This window comes from Choristoneura fumiferana, chromosome 18, assembly GCF_025370935.1.
Source record: "Choristoneura fumiferana chromosome 18, NRCan_CFum_1, whole genome shotgun sequence".
Classification (NCBI taxonomy): domain Eukaryota; kingdom Metazoa; phylum Arthropoda; class Insecta; order Lepidoptera; family Tortricidae; genus Choristoneura; species Choristoneura fumiferana.
Window position 1 is genome coordinate 11,999,613 of NC_133489.1, and position 19,829 is coordinate 12,019,441.

The 19,829-nt window shown below is 38.6% G+C and overlaps 1 protein-coding gene across 2 annotated transcripts; it reads left to right on the forward strand.

The window, feature by feature from the left end:
- The first annotated feature begins 420 nt into the window (after window positions 1-420).
- On the forward strand, window positions 421-18,830 carry LOC141438497 (uncharacterized). 2 transcript variants are annotated; one of them, XM_074102398.1, is made up of 13 exons: window positions 421-618; window positions 988-1,233; window positions 1,389-1,466; window positions 2,336-2,676; window positions 3,201-3,312; window positions 6,590-6,754; window positions 7,197-7,526; window positions 7,832-7,952; window positions 11,468-11,574; window positions 15,752-15,938; window positions 16,704-16,823; window positions 16,914-17,019; window positions 17,208-18,830. In XM_074102398.1, the coding sequence occupies exons 2-13, from the start codon at window positions 988-990 to the stop codon at window positions 17,323-17,325; spliced, it is 2,031 nt and encodes a 676-aa protein (XP_073958499.1). In that variant the 5' UTR covers window positions 421-618; the 3' UTR covers window positions 17,326-18,830. The 2 variants fall into 2 exon arrangements, with proteins under 2 accessions (XP_073958499.1, XP_073958500.1); XM_074102399.1 differs by lacking the exon at window positions 421-618 and adding an exon at window positions 648-770.
- Window positions 18,831-19,829: the final 999 nt, after the last annotated feature.

The window sequence follows — 19,829 nt, forward strand, 5'->3', positions numbered from 1 at the left end:
CGGTACGATTCGTTTGCACAAGATCGTTAAAGATTGACTTTATTGAAGACGATGTCGGAGATCGCAACAAAATCCCATGCAATCATGAATATCGTTACGATGAATCGATAGTGTATGACTCTTTACGATCATTCGCCACGATTTGGTCACGATTTTCATCAGATCGATCGTACAGACGATCGTACCAACCATCGTACCGTATATGGGAATGGGACCACCAATTGGGGCCCTTTACACTAATCTGTGGTGCGAGCGAAAATGCGCAGCGCAGCGCATGGCGCAGCACGGCTACTACGAAACTCGTAACTCGAAGTTCGTATCGTGCGGTCCCTCTCGCTCTCGTATCAAACAGTATAAGTGTCAGAGGGACCGCACGACACGAACTTCGAGTTTCGAGTTTCGGAGTAGCCCTGCAGTATCTCTTATTAGTCTGTGTGTGGCGCAGAGCAGACAGATTTTTCTTTACCAATAATATAATTACCGATTTCGTTTTCTTTACAAAGAAATTGCCGGTGGGCGAGTTTGCGTGGTCGACCGGATTCTCTGAAACGAAAAGCTGGACGTCTTACTTAATTCGTTCGTCAGTGATTTGTGGTTAAGGGAAAGCAGCTTGTAAATGTAAGTAACCAAATGTTAAGCTTACTCTGTAGTTGTACGGTATTTCATCACGTGCGCCATCTGCTAAATTTTCTAAGCTTTGACGCCATTTTAAATTCGGGAAATTTTGGCATTATTATTTGTAACGATCTCAGTCCTAAGCGAAACATCAAGTAAGTTATTATAATTATTAATTGACAGTTTTAATTTCGGCGTTATATGAAAAGATATCTTTGCGGCAATGGTATTGTGGTATTTGCGGTTGCGGTCATGAGCACTCGCAACCAATTTGTTATTACACGAATGTGTTTACGTGTAGGACTAGATTTCTGTTATAATATCATATAAGTATTTATAGCATTTAACTTACTGTAAGTACATTATCCGCAGATGTCGTCTCGAGGTCGGGGTTATGGAGGTTACAGTGGGCGCGGTAGTTACAGCGGGCGCAGCAGCGGCGGGTACCGTGGCTCCTACCGCGGGAGCGGCGGCCGGGGCTCCTACGAGAGCCGCGGCGGACGTGGCGGTGGCTACTCTTCCTATAACAATGATTCTCGCTACAGCAGCAGCGGAGGCACTAGATATTCTACAAGCAGAGATCGCATCGAAGACTCCTATAAGAAGTCTTATAGATCGGTAAGCTCTAATTAATTTAAACAGCTAGCTGGAGTCTAAATCTACAATCAAATGGACCTATTTATAGATCATTGAAACTGATTTGGCTGTTCAAATACTCCAATAGCTAGAGGAACTTTGATTTGTAATATAAAAGGGTTTGACGTCATTGACAGGAAACGTCAGGTGGCTATTCAAATCGTGACTATGGTGGTAGATCAGGATCACCGGAACGCAAACGGATGAGAATGGAGGTCAGTATGCATTCAATAAAAAAAAATGGTCATTGTTAAAATGACATGAGCGTAAGATGTAGCAGCACACACAAAATAGTAACCAATCAACAATGGATATCAAGTTCCACTGATTTGATGAAATTTGATAAAACGGTTCAGAGTATAGAAATGACTGAATTAATTAATCTGATGATTAGTATATGAGGTTAAAATGTTCATTTACTATTGGTAATGAAAAAAGCCAGAAGTCTGATAGAAATTGGCTTGAATTCTTGCTGTTATTTACTATGGGTTTCCTACTTGAATACAAATATTGTAAAGATCACACAGTTAAAGAATAATCAATCAGACAAGATAAGGTCAATGAAGTAGTGACTAAAGATACAATGTTGACTATGCAAAGCCAATATTGACCTAACCCACCTGTAAAGAAATGAATTCAGGAGGATTGTTGTCATATTATGATATACCATAATAGATATTTGTGATATGATCCCAGTATTTAGAATATTTCAGCATATCTCAGAAACTGCTGTCAGTCCATCCAATCCCATGGAAAATTTTCTTTTCTCCAACAAATTGTGTGGTCAAATCTCGAAATCTAAATATTTTTTGCTATCATCAAGCACTCCTGACTCAAAAGGATGAAAAATGCTGTCTCTTCTGTCTTGCCAATATTGAGCACACTGATACGGAAGCATTATACTAATAGCAGCACACACAGGTAATCCATTTAAATGGTTCATTTCCAGAAATGAATTCTACAAAACAGAAAAAAAATGCTTTCTGATCAAAGGCAAACTTATAATGTTTTAATCATGTGTCTTAACCATTTAAAGCAATTTGATTTGTAAGGCATAAGGCAAGAAACAAAGAATTGTGTACAGGGGTCATCGAGCGATAGACGTAGCCATGATGGCGGCGGGCACTATGGCGGATCGTACGGAAGTAGACAGGAGATGTACGGCAGCGAGAGGCGCACGTTCAGTGAAGACCGCCGGCGCTCGCCGAGCCGAGAGGGCTACCGCAAGCCCAGCGCCATGGGCCCACCGCGCGAGCCGCTGCGCTCGGCGCCGCGCATGCGCGCCCCGCGCCGCTCCTTCCGCGGCCGCACCATGCGCTCGCGCGCCACCTTCCGCGGCGCGCCACGTTCCAGACCCTCCTACAGGAGATTCGAAACGCGCCCGCTGGGTTACACCCGCGCCTTCAGAACTATCAAAGGCCGAAGGTAACCAATGTCACATGTAATGACTTTTGTTTTATTTAGTTAACAATTGATTGGAGCCATCCTCATAATATTAGTGGGATTGGAATACTGACAGAAATGAGGCCTTTTAAAAGAATGGCTGTAGCTGGTGAAAAAGGAGACTTGATGAGGAGAGAAAGTTTCATGTACTGAGTATGAGCACAGCACATTCCTATAGATGTTGATATTGCAGTCAAAATGAGATTTATAAGATAAAACCAGACAAATCTTTAAGGTAACTGAAAATGTACATACTATAACAGTAAGGAAATATTTTTCTGGTAAAAACCAAAACCTCATAATTTTATGGTGTAAGTAAAACTATAATATTTAAATTTGATATGCACAATTTATAAACATGAACTGAGTTTTGGTTGGCACTAGAAAGTGTGGTGGGTCCACTGATGTAGTGGGTGGGTCTATTGAAATAAAATAATTGTACTACATGAATTATTATTATTATTCTTTTATATCTATAATTGAACTCATAAAGTATGTTTAAACAGCTCTGTGAAGTCAAAAGAAGATGAGGCTTCATCCACTGAAGAAGATTGGGATGCTGATGACAAGGACGAGACCATTGAGGACAAGAAGGAATCCAAGAGCAAGTCCCCCAAGGTCTGTTGTGTGAAACAATACTTAATAAATAAATATCACAGGGCACTTGACACCAATTGACCTAGTCCCAAAGTAAGCAAAGCTTGTTATTTTTTTTTATGTTATAATTTTCAGATTTTTCTTCTTTATTGTGCCATAAGAGCTACTATTATGCAAATTTCCAAGTTTCCAGGACAACCCAAAGTACCCTATTACTTTTTTTGTTAAGGCGATTTACATGGAAACACCTTTTTAATGACTAGCTTTTGATTCCCTTGACTTAGAAGTTTAATTTTTTCACAGCTTTCGAGACTATTGGCCTGAGTTTAGGGTTTAAATTTCAACTCGATACCAATACTCCGCGCGTTTACGAGATAAAGAGTCTTGACAGACGGACGGACGGACAGCAAAGTGATCCTATAAGGGTTCCATTTTTTCCTTTTGAGCTACGGAACCCTAAAAAACATTTGTTCCGGCGCTTTTCAACTTTCGACCTATTTATTTGAAAATATGGGGATGAACGTTCTTAGGAATTCCAAACAAATTGGGATGTCCCAATTTTTGACAACGTATAATAAATTGAAAACCGTTTGGAGAAATAGGCTTTGTGAAGCGTTTTCAGAAATCCGATTCCAAGAATATGATAAACTGAATAAAATAAACAAAATTTAAGTAATGACCTTCATTTTACCCCTGCAGTGTCGCGTCACAAAGGCAGTTATAAAGCAGAGGCCCTATTGCACAACGTTTCTGACGCTCGGGATCGCAATCAAATGACAGTTTTTGTAAGGGAAATCTGTCATTTGATTGCGATCGCGAGTGCCAGAAATGTTAGGCAATTATGGCCTCTGGTCTACACTAAAGCAAATTGACAGTTTGAAATGTTGCTGTCCTGCTTATAATAGCAAAGAGTGACAAAGATTGAACTTTAATCGCATGATGCGCACCCGGCTTTAAACAGTTGTCATTTATCGTAAAGTCCGAAATGTATACGAGTATTTCCAATGTATTTTTACGAATTAAATTATTAAATTAAGACGTTCCAAGTAAATATAAAAGAATTTAAATATCAGATTTAAATAATATAAACGTTTTCTATAATACAAATTATCTATTTACTTTTACACCATTAAACAAACAGGAATAATGGAAGCTAAAAGAAAAGAAAGAAATAAAACTAATTGTCATGGTTCATTTAGGACCCTAAGCCGTGCTTGAATTATTGTCAAATTATAATGCCACAGATTATGTTATGTACGACCTGAATTTTTCTAGGCAATGGAACGTGGCTGTCTCACTGTGACGTCATCCAGCGTATTTCGTAAAAAAAAATATAAAAATTTAAATACTCAACCAAATTCAAAATCGATGAAAATGGTATCTTAAAATATCCTACTCTTTCCAAAAATTAAATTAAAAACTATAGGTTTTTTTTTTTGGTGCATCACAATCACTATCAGTATATACAAGGTTAACACCTAACTGAAAACCTGACACCCCAAGAATGTTTTTTAATTTTGGGTTATTTAATTGCATTTATTTTTGAATACCTTCATTATTTTAAAAGATATTCGTGTGCTTTACTAAGTCGGTAATTCTACTTAATGTCTAACTGTACACTCATGATTTGTATTTGTCAGTTGCGCTTTGACGTTTTTAGAAGAAAATCACGCACAGAGCAAACCGGCCAGTATTAAATTATCGAAATCGTATGTAACCTCGCTAAAATATTGAATTGGCGACTGTTGCAGTCGTAACTTTTAGACCGGTCACAATAAAAAAGGGATTTAAAAACACAAACACAACCTAATTTAAAACATAGTGTAATCAATTCTACTCTCGATTATGAGCAAACTACTTTCTGATTTTCAGTTATTTAATTAACACCTTGTATTTATCGGAAAAATGTGTAACTATGCTTAGTAAAAATACCGTCTTAATTATAATCCTACCCTCCTATGTGGCTTCCACCAAAATATTTATGTTTTACAAAGAACATGGATGGATGGATGGATGGATGGAAGAACAAAAAAAAATTAGCTTATATTTATAGCAATGTTATAAAATAGATTATTTTCAGTAAACCGTAGAAGTTTCTATGTGCTATTATTGGAAAAATAGGTATCCTAAATAAATTAAATACTTCCCACAGTTACTATTCCACGCGGACGAAGTCGCGGGCAAAAGCTAGTCCTACTAATATTATAAATGTGAAAGTTTGTGAGTGAGTGAGTATGTTTGTTACTTCTTCACGCTAAAACGGCTGGACGGATTTAGATGAAATTTGTCAAAAAGTTAGTTTATAACCTGGATTAAAACATAGGATACTTTTTATCCCGATATTCCCACGGGGGATAGGGATAAAATCTCGAAATAACAACCGCTGCGCTTAGAGTCATGAAATTTGGTATGTAGGTAATTGGACCTCTGGAATAACACAGGATACTTTTATCCCGATATTCCCACGAGATAGGGATAAAATCTCGAAATAACAACCACTAGGCTTAGAGCCATAAAATTTGGTATGTAGGTAGCTGTACGCTGTACTTCTGGAATAACACAGGCGATTTATTGACCCGATATTCCTACGGGATACCCAGGGATAAAATCTCGAAATAACAACCGCTGGGCTTAGAGCCATGAAATTTGGTATGTAGGTAGCCGGACGTCTGGAATAACACATAATACGCAACTTTTTATCCCGATATTCCCACGGGATAGGGTTTTTTTTTTAATTTTAGCACTGGGTTTAGAGTCTTGAATTTTGTACAGTTATTCACAATACAACCTCAATGAAGACCACGATATAAATTTTGGAAATTTCGAGGGGAATTTTGTAAAATCCCGAAAACTTCAATTGCAACTACCAGACCGAATAGTGTACGCGTGCGAAGCCGCGGGTAAAAGGTAGTATTTTAATATTCTATACATATAACATGTAATGTACCTACAAAATCTTTCGGTGATATCCGGTGGCGGCACATTATTATTTATTTATGAGACGCAAAAAACAGCAGGGCTACTAAGACACTCGAAGTTCGTATCGTACCATCCCTCTCGCTCTCGTATTAAATAGTATAAGTGTCGAGAGGGACCGCACTACACGAACTTCGAGTTTCGTAGTAGCCCTGCTGGTAACACGAGACGTCATTTAAGTATCTCGGATTAAAAAACAGACCATAGGACCTCAAGCTTCGTAGATTCTCTAACCACTAGGCTCTGGTCGTCATGTGTTCATTGAACAAGAAAAGCAAAGGTTTATGTGGGATGGCAAATTATTTTTTTTTTTGTATGACAGCCGGAGGGCGACGCAGAGGGATCAGAGGCGGAGGCCGAGGCGGTCGAGGCGGAGGACGGAGACACAGACAAGGAGCCCGAGCTAGCCGGCGAGACCGCACCGCGCGCGCGTCCCTACGTGCACCTCGTATGCGTACACTGCAAGGAAAAATGCGCTACTTTCTCGGTAAGTATAACGCATTGAGTGAGTGTAATCAAATTCATTGAAGAAAGTATAAAATAGAATCATACCATCGAATCATGGGAGCATAAAATGGAGACCAATAAAATCAGGCAACAGATTCCACGGGTAAAAAAAACTCACAAATTATGTAATCAGAACAGGGGGCACACACATGAACTCAAAAATACGTACATTGTGCAAATAAGGAAAATTAATGCAGACAGCATCAATTTTGTTCTTTAAAACATTGATTCTAATCCATATAGTATGGTCTCAACCATAGTCAAAATCCAATCCAATTTCTATATTGCTGCTTCCCGGACTTATTTTTAGGGTTGCAAGGACAATGTTTGCTTTCATTTTCTACTGTCAGGATGTGCCCTATAATGAATAATGTTCGTCTAGTCTTGACATTGTTCACATTGGTCCAATTGTCGCGGCGCAGATGTACGCGAAGCACCTGTTGTCGGGCAAACACCGCGCGGCGATGAGCGGCGTGGCGCGGCGGCACAAGACGCAGCTGCTACGCATGCGCGTGGCGCAGCGCGAGGCGCAGCGCTCGCTGGAGGCCACCGCGGGCGCCGAGCTGGCCGCGCGCACCACCTTCTGCCTCGTGTGCCGCCTCAACCACCGCACCACGCGCCACGCCCACAACCTCACCGACACGCATCGCGCCATGAAACGCTTCCTCATGCCCTTCTGCCGCGTCTGCCGCATCGCCTTCCGCTCGCCCATGATATACGAGCACCATATTTGCTCGCTCGAACACCTCAAGGTGAGTTGTTTTATGATCAGCGGGATGCTAGCTCTACAAAAGCAACAATAAATCTCATCTCCTCGGGCTCCTTAAGAAAAAAACTAATACTTTTTTCCGGGGCCAGGAGAGAAATTTTGGCTAGGCATTTATCGCCGTCACACACACGCACGCACGCACGCACGCACGCACGCACACACACACACACACACACACACACACACACACACACACACACACACACACACACACGAAACTGAATCTCGAAACTGAATCTTCATTATTATATGGTTTCTTTTATTTTATATGTTTTGTTTGAATAACAGAAGAAAGCGAACCAGTCGTCCGGCCGGCGCGCCAGCCCTAAGGCGGAGGGCAGCGGCGACGAGGGCATGGACGTCGATCTGGACAACTTCATGACGCTGGACTCCGTGGGCGATGTCGACGGTTGGTAGCTTTACATTCGTAAACTTCATTCCATTTAGAACACACACAGATTTGGCTAGACAAGATATCATTACACCAAAGGATAATACATAACAGGTAACAAATACTTATACAGGTCCGCAACCATGTCCTTCCAGATCCGGGACTGTCAGACAGAGCCCATCCAGCTGCAAAGAGGAGTTAGGCAAAGGGATGTTATATCCCCGAAACTATTTTCCAATGCGCTGGAGGATATTTTTAAGTTACTGGACTGGAGCGGACATGGCATAAACATACATATTACGGCGCATACATTTCTCACCTCCGTTTTGCCGACGACATAGTTATTATGGCAGAGTCGCTGCAGGGATTGACTGACATGCTGAACAGCCTCAATGCTGCTTCCCGACGAGTGGGTCTCTGAATGAATTTGGACAAGACCAAGGTTATGTTCAACAGTCATGTCATTCCCCAGACCAGTTACCGTCGGTGGTGCCACACTCGAAATTGTACCTGAGTATGTGTATCTTGGTCAGATTATACAACTCGGTAGAAATAACTTTGAGAAAGAGGCTAATAGGCGAATACAGTTGGGCTGGGCTGCTTTCGGGAAACTTCGGCATATCTTGTCGTCGGACATCCCTCAGTGCCTAAAAACGAAAGTCTTCAACCAGTGCGTCCTACCAGTTTTAACCTACGGAGCCGAAACGTGGACCTTGACTGCGGTAGTCCCACAAATTCAAGGTCGCTCAGCGGGCTATGGAGAGAGCAATGCTAGGGGTTTCTTTAAAGGATAAAATCCGAAATCACATTATTCGACAAAGAACGAAAGTCACTGACATTGCTCAGAGAATTAGTTCGTTGAAGTGGCGTTGGGCTGGCCACGTCTGTCGCAGGACCGATGAACGGTGGAGCAGACGAGTCCTCTAATGGAGACCACGGACGGGAAAACGTAGTGTAGGGCGTCCTGAGGCACGGTGGACGGATGACCTTAAGAGGATCGCTAAATAACAACCACTGGGCTTAGAGCCATGAAATTTGGTATGTAGGTAGCTGGACCTATGGAATATTACATAATCTATTTTTTACCCCGATATTCCCACGGGATAGGGATAAAATCTTGAAATATTAACCGCTGAGCTTAGAGTCATGAAATTTGATATGTAGGAAGCTGGATGTCTAGAAAAACACATAGACGAATTTTGACCCGATATTACCACGGGATACCTAGGGATAAAATGTCGAAATAAGAACCGCTAGGCTTAGAGGCATGAAATTTGGATGTATGTAGCCGTACGTCTGGAATAACACATAAGTACGGTACTTTTTATCCCGATATTCCCACGGTATAGTTTTGTAACTAAGGGACCCCATACATCCCTGTATTATTATTATTATTATTTTGTATTTTTTCTTTAATTGTATACTGTAGTTTTTAAGTATTTTTTTTGTAATTATTTTATTTTGAAAAAAAATGACTTTCTGCCAAGTTTCTTGCGGCGCATTCTTCTTGGCAATGATGGTCTTTCCGAAAGCGCTGGTAGTTTAAAAAATTACGTGTAAAAGTGCCCATTGCGACCTATTTACTGAATAAATGATTTAAATTTGAATTTGGATAGGGAATAATTTTGAAACTTCAGCACTGGGTTTTAGAGTCTTGAATTTTGTACAGTTATTCACAATACAACCTCAATGAAGACCCGAAAATTTCAATTGCAGCTACCACACCGAATAGTTTACGCGTGCGAAGCCGCGGGTAAAAGCTAGTATTATATAAAATTCTGTTGTTGCCATTTTTTTTTTTTTTGTATTTTCGATCAAAGAGCCATTTTTTCGGAGACAACTTATAGTCTGTCAAAAACGAGAAGAAATTAAAAAGTGGCAACACTGTAGTGTCATCCCTTTCAAACCCTGTCAAACCAAAAAGGGAGGACACTACAGTGCTGCCACTTTTTAATTTCTTCTCTTTTTTGACAGACTATACAAGTCGTCTTTTGACGAAAAGTATCGAACCGGAATCCATTCTTTCACACAAAAATAAATGAAAGACATCGGAAAACGTAACAATGAACAACTTAACTACAATAAAAATATAACGACAATGTCGATAGTAAAAAAAAATAACAGAACAAGAGTCACATGAAAACGATTACGAGTTTATAGTGCATTTAGTGACGTATCGCGAGAAGCAGCCCACATCCTAAAAACCCAGGTGTAATACCAGGACAGTAAATAAATTATGCATACGAAAACAATATTTATGCTTTATTAAGAAATACAGCTTTTTCATGGGAAGTCGATTTCTGGCAAATGTGGACAGAATAAAATATCGTGAATTCTGCAAATGTTTTTTGATAACGACAACACCTTTGTTTACATTTTTTCCATGGGATTTAAAATCCCGGTTTAGTTATACTAAGCTTTATTAAATTTAACTTTTTTTTTATTAAATTATTATTTCTACTGAAATGGCATTATGAGTCGTGTTCGTGTCGTCAGAATAAGTAATAGTACAAGTACAGAAGCTTCACTGCCTTACAAAAGTGACGTTTAGGCATAAGAATCGTGCATACTTTATGCTTCTCTGTCTATCGCATAATTCGTATTCATTCGAACGCGGCACGTGTAGTGCTAGGGTTGCTACTTGTTGCTACTCCCGGAATACACTAGTGAAGGTTAGAAATGTCATCATCATCAGATGTCTTGAGCATAGTTGCACAAAATTCACAATTAAATTAAGTGTAAAATTCTATTTTTCAAGCCCTCTCATTCGATACTCATATGGAACGGATTGAAAAGAAATACGCAATAGGCAATTTTTGATGGAAATCATTTTGGATAAAAAAAATATACCTACTACAACTTTTCACATTTTAACGTACGTTACTGTGGTAAAATGCAGAATCTTATTGCTTTATTCTTGAACAGGTTAATACGTAATAAAATAACGCGACAAGTAGGTAATGTTAACATGCAATTATTCATTTTATTTACAGTCCGTCTTTTTTTACACACACGTATACACTTATGTTTATTGTTGTTATACACACGTATGTATGTTCCGACAATCGGCTGCAATGCAGTATTTTTTTGGATACATTTTGCCAATTAAAATATGACACGCGTTTGCGACATAAAGTGAGTCGTACTGCGTAAGAGGCGCGCGCGTGCGCCACAGGTCGGGTCAGTGCGCGGCAACCACTGAATCGCCTCAACGTTGGGAAGGCCCGGTATGTACTTGTAGCTCGGCGGCAGAATGGCGTAGTGACACACCCTTGGTGTCGTGTACATCTACCCAACACAACTATCGCGGGAAAGTATAAGGGCAAGTTTTTAAAACCGTGACAGAGCATTTAATTTAATATTTTAACGATTTTGCTTTATATCCTCGCATTAAATATTGGAGAAAAGCACTATACATGCCTCAGCGGAAATGACAATTCGTGGATTCGTATTTATTGACGAAATTGTCAAACTACTCATCCACGAATTTCTGTTACCCGGCCTCGGCAGTAATGTACTAATAACTTTTGCAGAAGTTGAAGATGAAGATGACTCAGGTGGTGAAAAGAAAGATAGCGACTCGCCAAAGAAACCCAAAGTGGAGATTAATATTGGAAATGAGCATATTAAGAAATTGGAGGTAAGAAATGTGCTAGAAATATGTGATGTTAAACTAAAACTGCTAACGAAGCTGCCACATGAGGGTTTCTGTTTTGTCAATGGCATCAAGGTTAATGTTAGAGCCTGGATCAGTGCAGTAGGTGGAAGTTATTGCCAACAGGATTTCTTGATGGATTGAAATTAAACTAGACCTTTATATTCACCGCTGTATAATGTCTCAGTATATAGTACACAATGAATATTGCTTAAATACTACAGATGAAAATAGGTTTATCAACACAGTCTTTAAAGCACACATACGATAGCAAGCAGCGTGCAAGGGAAGAGAAAGCAGAAGCGAAGTGCCAAATTAATAAATCTTAGATAAATCAATGTCACTTAAGTCATTTGAGACACTAAAAGAAGCCAATCATGCTTATCCTTACTAATATTATAAATGCGAAAGTGTGTGTGTTTGTACGTTTGTCCGTCTTTCACATCGAAACAGAGCGATGGATCGACGTGATTTTTGGCATAGAGATAGTTTATGGGCCCGAGAGTGACAAAGGCTACTTTTTATCCCGGAAAAATGAACAGTTCCCTAGGGAACGGCGCGCGATAGCCGAATTCCACGCGAGCGAAGCCGCGGGCAAAAGCTAGTGAATCCTATATGTATTTCCAACAGTTAACACTTGCGCTCATTTGTTTCGAATGTAAATGAAGCGCCATAGAAAACAAACTGATGTCTGCCGCAACTCTTGAATTCGGAGTAAACTGAGTAGTAGTAACTACTTTCAGATATTTAAGGAAAAAAAGAAAGAAAGAAGACAATTTTTTCACTAACACAAGACACACATATACAGCAAAATTTACACAAAAAAAAGTACAGAAAAAGACATAAAAATAGTAAATACATATACACAATGTTGTGTGACCTGGCGACTAACAAAAAAAATTAAGTAACAAACCAAGAAATAAATAAATTACAACGAACAAAATTAAAAGAAAGAAAAACAATGGATTGTTAAAAAACAACAGATGCATATAAAATAGTTATTTATGATACAAGTGCGGAAAGTAGGCAATTCCCAACGAGTGGCGGAGAACTTGAAACACGAGCGAAGCGAGTGTTTTGAGCCGGCACGAGTTGGGAATTTCCTACTTTTGACACGTATATCATACAACGTTTTACAATGCATTAAGCGAGGAAAAAAATCGAGGCAGTGACTACATCATTTATTTGCCATACTCCTTTTACTACAGTAGCAGGCAGTAGATATACATACCGATATGCACGCCAAACCAAAATCGTTAACGTATACACTTTGACTCAGAAGATTAGAACAGCTACAGCTACTAATGATAGGTAAAGGAGACTTTGTTTTAGTATCGTGATTTTTTATGATTAATTATTAGCCCTTTTTGCTTGACATTTTCCACGCTTATATTGGCTAGTCCTTATCTCCTGCACGCTCCTATAATGCTAAATATCAGTGCAACCCGTGAATAAATCCGTGTAATAGTTAATTATCATCAAGTATATGTATTATGTATCTAATCTACCAGCTGTTAACAAAAAGTTACCGTAAATCTGAGATTTTTTAGCTTTGGAACTGTAAATTAATCAAAATTGGTTCACTAATTCTAATAGATAAAAGCAAATAAATAAGAATAAGACATACCGGTAGATGTTATAATATCCATGTGTGTAGAAGTAGATTATTCTATCAATTTAAGATGTTTATTAACTTAGTTATGTATATTATAGTTCACGTATTTTGTTCAGCGTTGAGTTTGTCACTGACAATATGTACTTCGTGAAGGACGTAAGGCGGCGTAAAGTCAGATATAAATTTATCATTTAAACTCTTCATTTTAATTTACTCATCAAAAATTAATTCACCGGACTGAACTTATGGACATTACTTTGGCGGGGTTTCATGACAGACGCGAACGGGTAACCATGATTGGTTCGTGCTACGTCGTGCGCGCGCACTGGAAGCTCATTGGTTAACTTTCGAGTGCGCGCGCTTGACGTCGCACGGTCCGAATTGGACTCAAGAATTTATTGCCTTTTTTTTCATAACTTTAGACGGAATTAAAATACGAGTTTACATGAAAAAAAATAATTAACGTTCTCTTTTCTGTCGCGATTAATCTGTATTATCTTATCAGTAAATATTCAGTTGGTTGCATCAAACGTTTTCTTATTTGTTCAAAGCCTAACTATAACGACTCTTTAGACTTATTTTTTTAACAATAGTTTGGACATAATTTGGCAATTTAAAAAGTTACTTTACCGCACAAGTGCGGTAAGTAAAATCCATACAACTTTACGGCACACTTGTGGATGCGTGCAGGAATCACTAATTTTCTATGGATATGTTGACCCACGTCAAGAGGCACTTTCCGAGCACGTGCATTGTAAAATATATTTAGATGCATACCTATCTTATGCTTTATTAAGAGGAAAGCTTTGGATTTTTGGATGTTTGTTACGAATTAACTCAAAAACTACTGGACCGATTTTAAAAAATCTTTCACTATTAGAATGCCAAATTATTCCAAAGTGCCATAGGCTATATTTATTAACAGAAAAAATTAGGGTTCCGTACTAAAACTACAATAATGTAACTCAGTGTAAAAAAAGTTGCCATAAAACATCTTTCATCGCTTGCGCTGTAGAAACTATTGATTATAGAACAAAAAAATGTTTTACGATATTAAAGAATACATCAAGATCTACAAAAAACTACACAATACCATATGTCCAACTATTGTAGTTATGTGACAGAAATGACGATTAAAATCAGACCATGTTATCCATACCTTTGTATTAATCCTTCTCCAAATAAATAATTTTATATTCAAGACGGTTTCAATACCTGTAATTACTTTTTGAATTATTCAAATCGGACATTTCATTCAAAATATATTACGAAATTTAAAATATCAATCTAACCAAAAAATGCATTTACTCTACGTTGACGCGCCCCGGCTTCGTGCTGCGTGTCGGGTGTAGTTTTTGGGAAATTGAGCTGAAGAATGTGTGTGAAGTGTCCTTGATTAGAGACCTTTTTAGAGTTCTGTGCCCAAAGGTTAATAAAAACGGGACCCTGTTACTAAGACTCCACTGTCCGTCTGTCTGTCTATCACTAGGCAGTATCTCATGAATCGTGGTAGCTGGACAGTTGAAACTTTCACAGATGATGTATTTCTATTGCCGCTATAACAACAAATACTAAAAAAACCGGCCAAGAGCGTGTCGAACACGCCCAAAATAGGGCTCCGTAGCTATTACGAAAAAATTAAGTGATATTTTTCTAAGGATTTCGTATTTTATACGGAATCTTCCAAGTTTAGGTATATTTTATACCTTAGGCTGCTATGTACTCAAACTACTAATAATTCTCAAGCAAACTTAGCCGTTATAGTTTTCCTTGGAAGTTTGATATACTTTACTACCATTCTGAATTTTTTCAAAATTTTCCACCCACCGGTTTAGATATTAGAGGGAGGGGGACGCCCGATTTTAATAAAAATTTGCACTTTAAAGTTGAATATATTGCAAACAAATCACTGTATCGAAAAATCGTTGGAAAAGAGGAAAATTTTGAATAAATTTAGGTTGGTAGTAAATATATCAAACTTACAAGGTAAGTTTGCTTGAGAATTATTAGTAGTTTATGAGTAAATAGCAGCCTAAGGTATAAAATATACCTAAACTTGGAAGATTCCGTATAAAATACGAAATCCTTAGAAAAATATTACTTGTTTTTTTCGTATTGGCTACGGAACCCTATTTTGGGCGTGTCCGACACGCTCATGGCCGGTTTTTTTGCTCGATATTAATATCGGCAACAGGTAGTTTCTTGAAATATTCCCAGAATATTTATTGGTATAAAGGTACTTAAAAAATAAATAATAAAATTAAAATAAAATAAATATTTAAGGTGGGCTTCCATACAGCAAACGTGGTTTTTTTTTGCCGTTTTCTGCTAATGTCGTATAGGTACGGAACCCTTCGTACGAGAGTCCGACTCGCACTTGGCCTTTTTTTTTTTTTTTACTTTGCCCGCTGCGAATCCGGGGCGGGTCGCTAGTTCTAAATAAATAAGTGCTGAAATCACATTTTGATCAAAGAGCAGTTGTTTTTCGGTTACTTAGGCTAGTGGCATGGCAGAAGCGTGTTGGTAAAGTAATGTGGTCTTGTTCAGGTATGGTGGTGCGAGTTGTGCCGCGTGTACTTGCCGCGCGCGGAAGCGGGAGGCGCCGAGGAGGCTGAGGCGCTGCGTCGGCATTGCCGCCTGCGCATCCACCTCGGCCGCTACGTGCAGCATCGCGACACACGCACTCTGCGCAAGCACGCCGAGCGCATACACCGCCAGCTGCACCAGCAGAGAGGTCCATACCATAACGATGATACAGTGCGCAGTACATAAGTGTAGAATTAACCTTTAATTTCTGCGCATGTGCCAATCACACACGCCTTGCCTCACGCATCCAATGAGGGCTATCGTTTTTTGTCTCACTAGATGGCGCACTGTTGCGTGAGGTTTTTAAGTATGGCTTTCAAAGTCTGTTATTACGGGCGTGAAAACATAGTTTAGATTAAAATCATATTTAATGCACCTTAAAACCGTACCATAAAAATATCGAGCATGCCACAGTGTTGCATAGTCCCCGTTTTGTTCGGAAAAAAGGGACGACAAAGGTTTCTGAAAGACAAAACTGTCTCAAAATACAGACATTCATTGCCCCGGAACCCATATTTGTCGTAATTAATTTCAGATATTGCAAAATATTCACAAAATTATTCTTATTATAAATAAGCCCGCGTAGCTCACCAAAAATCTATGAGATTTGACATTTCGGAGACCTCACGCTACACTAGCGCCTCTAGTGGCGAATTCATACGCGATAGCCCTCATTGCCACGTGCACTTTGACCCCCTCATCACTCGATCCCCTGCGATGGCTTTTGTACTTTTGCAGACACAATGGTTACCGCTGAACATAATTATATGAATTATGTGCTGGGATCAACGCTTTACTGTACCTAGATTACGACATAAAACAGTGGAAAACGTAAAAAAGATGCCGCTTACGATTTCGAATAATAAATTATTTCATGTCTTACAACTTGACATTATTATATTTATGTTCACAGAAGAAGAGAAAGAAGCTAATAACACCGATGATGTAGCTGAAAAAGTCAAAGTAGAAAAACCTGAAACCAATGAGGAGAAAAAGAAAATTGAAAATGGTGGTGATGCTGTCAATGCTGCAGGTAATTTTTAGCTGCTCCTGTGTGAGTCAAATATAAACGAGATTAGATTCTGTGTAGTCCAGTAGTGCCATAATGTTCTTTTTGTCGCAGGTGAAGACAAATTATGGGCGGATGTTGACAAGGACATTGGGGAACTGTTGCGTGAAGTAGACCCGCAAGGCAACGAGGGCAGCGATGATGATGAAGATCTTGGGAGGTAGATTAGTACACTAATTTAAAATGTAAATAGCATTCAATATGTACTTCGAAGTTAATTAATCTTCGAGTTACTCTACTGTATCTCTGCTATTAATTTTTGGCCATAGTGTGGCTCTTTTATAATAATATGCCTGTTAATATTCTAAAATAAGAATTTAATTTTTATATAAATTATTTTATGAACAGGTATGACAAATTCAGGAAGAGTGATAAGAAAGTCAAGGCTACTGACGGCGAAGAAACTGAAACAAATGTGGCAGACAATGTTGAGAAACCTAATAATGAGGTTACTACTTTAGCTTAGAATCAATCATATTGACTACATGTTGTGTATTATACAATATGAACATGGTGTTAAGTTTCTAATAGCACATAAGGGTTCAGTCTCATATATTGCATAAAATCGAATCTCATAATTTCGTTTCTCATAACAATCTTGAGCAGAATCATCATTATCACCGAATTACTTTTCGCATATATTTTTTCTCGTACTATCATTTCTCGTAATTTTGTAAAGCAGAATATTAACATCACAATATCGATGAGAATAATATTTATATGTTCGAATAGTTGCTACGCAGAAATACATATACACTTTGCTGTTCTGTTCTGGCGCTTTGCCTGCTGCTGTTACAGCACGCTTACTTTGCTGGACATAATAATAATAAATAAATAATAAATCTTTATTCAAAATACTTTCTTACAAAGTAATACAATTTATCTAGTAGACTTAGGAAAAAGTAACACATGATGCCTGAACTAGGATAATCCTGTGTTTCAGGCAAGAAAAATTAATATTACATTAATGTCTAAAAAATTAACACTTGCATAAAATTAAACACTTACCACATACTTTAACCTTAACCCATTCTTATGGTAGCTGTTAGTTCCTTTAACTATGTCATTAGGCCATGTTAAAGTCAGCGCTATTTAAAATTCCGTGAAAATACAATAGTCCAAACTAGTATTTTGCTATGCCATTATGCCATATAAAAATCGGCGATACTAATGCTCTGCTATTTAATATTCTGAGAAATGACTATTATTCGATCTGATAGTTATGCAGTTATGATGATTATGCAAAAGTACAATTCGGCTAAAAAAAATATGAGATACCTGTTATGCGAAGTGTATTTCGGAGAATCGATATTATTCAAGATAAAGGGAACCCAGCACCTAGATTACGACAGGAGCATTCCGTATTTTCTTGTTAGTATTTTTTGGTCTGATTACTGATGTGTACTCAATATTAATTGATTAAAGCTATTAACATCGCTAGTCCCAGTTTAAGTACGTTATAAAGTATAAATCAATTTTATGTACTGGGATGCAAACTTAAATGAAATAAATTTTAAATATGTTGTAATCAAAGTTGAGACTTTACGAGGTTCGAATGCTGGTGGCAGTCAGTTAAAAATACATTTATAGCACTTTTACTGTCACTCGCTTTCGCTGTCATGGGTCGATACGTCCGTGCATTACAGGTAATGCATAGAACCATTCATTTCTGATGTCACGTAGACGAGGCAGAGCTAGTTTGACGGTGCATTACATGTAATGCATGGACAGTTAGTGTAAAAAAGTAGCATTACATTACATAGGGTATGTTATTTAGGTTTTTAGTGTTAAGGAAATCACGTATGAAGTTCTGCTACTGATTAAATAAGTAAAGGTAACCGTGGTGCCACTAGTGGTTCTATTGGAAGTACTACGGTTAAGAAAGGTGAACAACTACTACTTGAAATGTGTGTGCCCAATTATTAGATTTTATTTCTTATTATGATTTCAGAATAAATGTATTCTAAACGACATTACTAGTACTTATTCATCCCATATACTTGGCACAGTCTGCATCAAACATCGGAGGTACTCAAGACTGTCTGGACTTTACTGTATTGCCATGGGTGCCGGCGGGGTTTTATCTGCATGTAAGGGAGCTGAATTTATAGCCTTCATTTGTTACCTTAGTATTTTTCTATGTATTGTCTTTTACGCCAGGGAGCTGCAAGTGCACACATTGCACCTCCATCTCTGCGCCCATGTGTATTATCTATCGCGTTAATGCGTATCTCGAGGTAGTGACTGTACACATTTCGGAATTAACGTGTGAAAATTGGTTGTGTTGCTCTGAAGATCAGCTCTGGTTGAGTTCGAAACGCGACATTGTAGTATGGTGGTGGTGGTGATAAATGGGTTTGTGTGTGTTTCTACAGTGTGGCTGGAGGAACTGCATAAACACGCATATCTTGTATAAACTTAGCTATCATAAGGTTGCGGGTGAGCAAAGAAATTATTTTAGTTCATTGATATGGGCCTCCACAAAGTAACACCTGATTCAATGATATAGTATTTTTCTCAAAAATGTCCGTAAAAGTTGACATTATTCTTTACATATCAGAAGGTGAAGTGCATAGTTTATGGTCAGCGAAAAATTAAAAAGTTAAAACGATTGCAGGCGCGCTAGCTTGACAATAATGAATTAGTAGTTAAGTAAACGGGAATCGTGTCTTGAAATAGTACATTGTGTCTTAAGGGCGGTAAATAAGGAATTACGAACGAGAGTCTGACTGAGGGCTTTAACGAGTCGATGTTCGTAATTCTAGTACCGCCCGTGCGACATACAATGTTTTTCATCACATTTGCGAGTAAAATTTTATATTTCTAAAAGAAAAAATATAATTCATCCAAACATTGGCGATACCTTAGGCTGCGCTCTCGGCAGCGCTGCCCTCCTCCTCCCCCTCCCGCAGCATGCGCCGCAACGTGCGCGTGCATGTGGTCCTGCAGCAGCGCGCGCAGCAGCTTCAG

Excerpts from the sequence above, each read along its gene's own strand:
- LOC141438497 (XM_074102398.1), top strand. The coding sequence starts at position 988 with ATGTCGTCTCGAGGTCGGGGTTATGGAGGTTACAGTGGGCGCGGTAGT. Across the intron at positions 1,234-1,388 it reads ATAAGAAGTCTTATAGATCG|GAAACGTCAGGTGGCTATTC; the intron begins GTAAGCTCTAAT and ends CGTCATTGACAG. Across the intron at positions 7,953-11,467 it reads CTCCGTGGGCGATGTCGACG|AAGTTGAAGATGAAGATGAC; the intron begins GTTGGTAGCTTT and ends TAACTTTTGCAG.